The sequence below is a fragment of the Hemitrygon akajei genome, chromosome 23 (assembly GCF_048418815.1).
Source record: "Hemitrygon akajei chromosome 23, sHemAka1.3, whole genome shotgun sequence".
In the NCBI taxonomy this organism is placed as follows: domain Eukaryota; kingdom Metazoa; phylum Chordata; class Chondrichthyes; order Myliobatiformes; family Dasyatidae; genus Hemitrygon; species Hemitrygon akajei.
This window is the reverse complement of record NC_133146.1, coordinates 37,921,444-37,926,163: the sequence shown is the minus strand read 5'-3', so window position 1 is coordinate 37,926,163 and position 4,720 is coordinate 37,921,444. Positions and strand designations below refer to the sequence as shown.

Below are 4,720 nucleotides of genomic sequence, written 5' to 3'. Positions count from 1 at the left end.
ATATTTAACGAACAAAAGTATCCTTCGAGGATTTGAGAAAAAGTGGCAAAAAATGAAGCTGTTTTAAGGGGAAAACCATACTTGAAGAGGTAATTAGATCTTCTCACTTCAACTTTAAGCCGCGCCATTAATCCGTGTTAGTTTGTGGGTTAATGCACTTTTTATAGTGAAGCAGATATACAAAACAGGTTTCGTATCTGAGGATTTATATCCCGCAAAATAACACGCTGCTGAAGGCGGACTCTATTATACAGTGAATTTTCTCAGGCATCACTTTCCATCCGATCTGTACACGTTGACCAGAAAAAAATAAATAGTATATTGACATTTCTTTCTAAATATCTATTTTCAGGCGTTTGAGTCTATTTTTACTAAAACGCGCGCTATAGTTCCTAGGTACATGAGGCGTTCAGCGGGAACTTTCGCAAAAATAACTCCACATGTTGCTTGGTGACTGAAAGCAATTTAGACAGATAGATCTGTGTGTGCGATGTGAAATTAAATAATAAATATTTCTTTACAGTACGTCACGATTTTCTTTAAAAATTTCACAACTTTACGTTCTAAGTGAGATGATTTCACTCTGCCAAGGACATGTAAATTGAAATTCTTTGCCGAACACAGTGGTGAATTAGTGACATAGACTCTTTAGAGTGGGCATGAGCCTCATTTTAACTAACCGCTGAGTTAGTGTATTCATCGCACTTACGGCGTATGAGAGTCTACCGCATAGTATAGAAAATCATTCGCCTATTCCAAATAAGAGTTAAACTTAGTTTAGCCGGGTTTAAACTGAGGCATGGGTCTCGCGCTCCTGAAACTCAGGGAATCGTCTTTAGCGAGGAGAAAAATTGAACGTTTTCATTCTTTTCGTTCAGATATTGGTGGATAGAGCAGTCCGGCTGGGGAGATGTCACAACTCCACCCCCACCACCACCCCACGGCAGGGAGGAATAGTACGGGAGGGGTTTAGGGGTTTTCTGGGCAGTTCTGACCAATCATCGACGCATTCAGTAGCTGTTTTGCATAAAATCTGCTTTCCTAAAGGTGAGATTGCGGTTCTACAAGTCAGTTACTGAGCGAATTACTGGGCGGAAGGTGAGTAAACTGTTATCTCTAATGCCTATTGATACTGACCCCCCTCCCAAAAAAAATCACATTCTGTTCAACTTTCCCAGCACTTTACAGATGTTTTAATTAAAAATAAAGTAAGGAACTAAAGCAGCCTTCAGCGGAGCAACGAGTTCAAGCAGAGACTGTGAGAGAGTAATAGCGAGTCCTCTTAGCAAAATCTGAACTGAACTGGTATCGGCAAGTGTTGAGATGCACCGCCGAAGATCTGACCAGCCAGGCAACTGATGGATGGAGCACAGGGGAAAGATTGTAAATTGAGAATTTTTGTTACGTTCATCTATCTCATCGACTGCTCGCCGACTTCTGATCGAAGTATTCCCCCCCCCCCCATGCACAATGCCACGTAATCTGGCCAATGTTTTAGAAAACAGGGGTAGTTTACACAATCGATCCCATTGCAAGTAAACTACCAGTTACTGAAATGATCTCTTTCCAAAGAGCTCAAATTCAGATGGACTCCAAATTGGTTCTGAGATTTTGTGTTAGACGGTTAGATTCATTATCTAATCAAATAATTTAATTAGTAAACATGGTCACAAAAATTAAAGTGATTTTTTTGTTTTCTCTCTCAGAATATTTCCACAGGAAATTTCGCTTTCGCGGACCTATCATTAATTGCAGTTTCCCGTTCCAACCTAAACGATGAAGTTCATGTGCGTTGTCGCCTTGCTTCTCTTCCTTCTGTGTTTCACCTTTTCCCCGGGAGAAGGGGCAAAGGGCGGAGACAGCAGCGAATTGTTAAATCGGCTGAGTAAAAAGCGAAAAGGCAAATTGTTGGCAACCAAAGGTGCGCTGACCACGAAAGACGATCACGCGTGTACCTGGAATGTCACTGGGGACGAAGAGCTAGTACTGCAGATCAGCTGTCGTTACCAAGGCGGAAACTATTCGTGTAACTACACGGGCAGGCCGCAGTCCTGCCCCACTTACAACTCGAAAGCCTTCCAGTACTGGAAACAGGTGGTCAGCAAAGTGAAGAGGAAGAAACACGCCTGCGAGGGAGATAAAATCTTGAAGGCGCGCGTCTGTAAAAAGGCGCCGACAGAGTCTCAAATGAAGCTGCAGGCGAAGAGTTGGGACACGAGCAAGAGGAGGGCCAAGCTTCATTTGAAGGACGCCGGGCGCAAGAGGGCTTTGGGGAAACAGAACGCCTTTGCCTCGGAGAGCGTTAATTCGACCGACACCCAATCTGAAAAGAACTGGGGCAGATCTGGAGCCCCTGAATCCTCAAAGAGCGAGGACCCAAGCGCATTGGGCGAAATGAGAGATGATGACCCCGATTTCCAGGAGCAGCTGTCCCGCGCCTACTGTGCCGAGAAGTGGCATTCGCTTTGCTCGTTTTTTGTCAACTTGTGGAATGGCTAGTCTCACACACGTGATTCCTTTCCAGAGAGGAACCCTTGAGTTCACCCCTGCGTATAACCATCCATATAAAACGCCAGCTTCTCCCACTGTGGTTAATATTCATTCAATAGCTCTTACACAGACTGATACAACTGACTCGTCAAATACTAAACAGACTTACTGCTGTAGCAAGTACAGACCTTTTAAATGAAAACTTTTAACATTATGGTAATAGATCTAACCTTCTAACGTGTACATACAATGTGTTAACTCGGTCTTGTAAGGTATAAGATTAAAGACCAGTGAACGTTCATTTGTTTGACTGAATACCGACTGCGGTCTGTGATATATAGCGATCCAGAGAGCGAGGGCGTGAGGGTAAAGTGTATTCACTTGAAGAGACTGAAGCAGGAACAAACCGCTGGAGGAGTTCAGCGGGTCAGTCAGCATCTGTGAGGGAAATGAACAGTCGACGTTTCGGTCGAGACTCTTCATCCGGACTGCCACAGTGAGAGAGGGTCTCACAAAACTGACATGAAGAGACCCGACTCGAAAATTTGACTGTCCATTTCCCTCCACGATAAAGTAAGATAAGGAAATTAAATATTGCTCGGCTGCATTCCCCCCTCCCCCCACTATTCCTATTTGGAGTTTGCAGTATTTGTTTACATTTGATTGTCATTTTTGGTGGTGGTGGTGGGGGGGGGGTGGGGGTAATGCACGAATAATCGCAGAACATAATTAAGGTCCGGTGCTCAAACGTACTGGGAAGCTTGTGTGGGGCAGTTTATGTGAGAGTCACTGCGGGCTGTCAATGTGGAACCGGCACTGTGAACGTGTCAGTGTAGGGCTGACCAGTGGAGGACTGCGTCCGGTATGGTCATGCTATCTTACAACATAAGCTACATCTAAGGTTAGCGCAAATCATTCCGAGACTAACGCTGCCAGGTGATCTTACTCCGACGGCGTTTAGAGCTCAGGGCACTCATTCCGTCTTTTAACTGATGGGGAACACACACATTGCGGGCCGAGACCCTTCATCAGTCCCCATACCCTCCACTGAAGCTGTCTGAATTGCTGACTTACCCCAGCATTTTGTGCGTGTTGCTCAAGATTTCCATCATCTGCGGAGTCTCTTGTGTTTAATTGGTGGGGCATTGCTTTCACAGTGTTTACATGGTGCTGACAGTGCCTGCTGGCGAGCTCCGGTTAACTTTTTAGAAAATGGCCATTGAAAGAGGCAGACAACTGCTGGCTCTGAATAAACCCCAGACCTCCTGTCAAGAGCTCGATCTCGCCGAGGTTTCCTGGAGTGACCTCGGTTCGGGAACTCCTTCCTCTGGCCTGACCAAAGTAAGTGACCTGTTGAAGACTTAGTTTGCATAAAATCAAAAACAATGTGCTCGCTTCGGCAGCACATATACTAAAATTGGAACGATACAGAGAAGATTAGCATGGCCCCTGCGCAAGGATGACACGCAAATCCGTGAAGCGTTCCATATTTTTAAAAATTTTTTTAAAAAAACAAGACTAATTTATTTCAATCGACTTTAGTATTAACAATTTTACAATTTTCATTCTTTCTAAATGTTTATTATCAGGGGCACCTAACAGCTTGCATTCCCCCCCCCCCCCCCCCCCCCAGTGGACGCCGGGGCCTAAACCTTGTTTGGACAGTCCTGGTCGCCTCCGAGGTCAAGCCGCGGGTTGCCTGGTAACTTCAGTGTCCAGAACCTCAGATTATTTGCACCAGGTGAATATAGAGCGTGAGCTGCGGTTCTGGGCAATGATCCTGTTTCGGAAATACTCTCCGCAATGCCTCATTTAGAAGATGCTGGCCGGGTGAAGGTCACATGGTTACTGCCACTGCCTCAGGACGGTCAACTAACGGTCGAATTGATTTGAATTGACTTTATTTCTTACATCCTTCACATACATGAAGAGTAAAAGTCTTAATGTTACGTCTTCGTCTAAATGTGCAATGTGCAATCATAGTAATTTATAATAAATAAAACAGTCAATGTAACACTTAAATCAGCGTGAGTTAATCAGTCTGATGGCCTGGTGGAAGAAGCAGCTGGTCCTGATTTATATGCTGCGGTACCATTTCCCGGATAGTAGCAACTGGAATAGATAGTGGTTGGGATGATTTGGGTCCACAGTGATCCTTCGGGCCCTTTATACACACTTGGCTTTGTAAATGTCCGGAATAATGGGAAATTCACAACTAGAGGCGCTGGAC

The 4,720-nt window shown here is 44.8% G+C and overlaps 1 protein-coding gene and 1 non-coding gene across 3 annotated transcripts; both read left to right on the top strand.

Annotated features, from left to right (window-relative positions):
- Positions 1-941: 941 nt before the first annotated feature.
- Positions 942-4,512, top strand: LOC140715364 (fibroblast growth factor-binding protein 2-like). Of its 2 annotated transcripts, XR_012096111.1 has the most exons (3): positions 942-1,098; positions 1,707-3,831; positions 4,124-4,512. XR_012096111.1 is itself a non-coding variant. In XM_073027443.1 (2 exons), exon 2 carries the CDS (start codon positions 1,777-1,779, stop codon positions 2,497-2,499), a length of 723 nt encoding a protein of 240 aa, XP_072883544.1. In that variant the 5' UTR covers positions 942-1,098; positions 1,707-1,776; the 3' UTR covers positions 2,500-3,989. The 2 variants fall into 2 exon arrangements, 1 of the variants encoding a protein (XP_072883544.1); XM_073027443.1 differs by lacking the exon at positions 4,124-4,512 and having other exon boundaries at positions 1,707-3,989.
- Positions 3,878-3,984, top strand: LOC140715525 (U6 spliceosomal RNA). The gene has a single exon (XR_012096151.1). It is a non-coding gene; the product is annotated as a U6 spliceosomal RNA (small nuclear RNA).
- Positions 4,513-4,720: the final 208 nt, after the last annotated feature.

Bases quoted from the DNA above. Each gene is read 5' to 3' on its own strand.
- LOC140715364 (XM_073027443.1), top strand. From the start codon at position 1,777: ATGAAGTTCATGTGCGTTGTCGCCTTGCTTCTCTTCCTTCTGTGTTTC.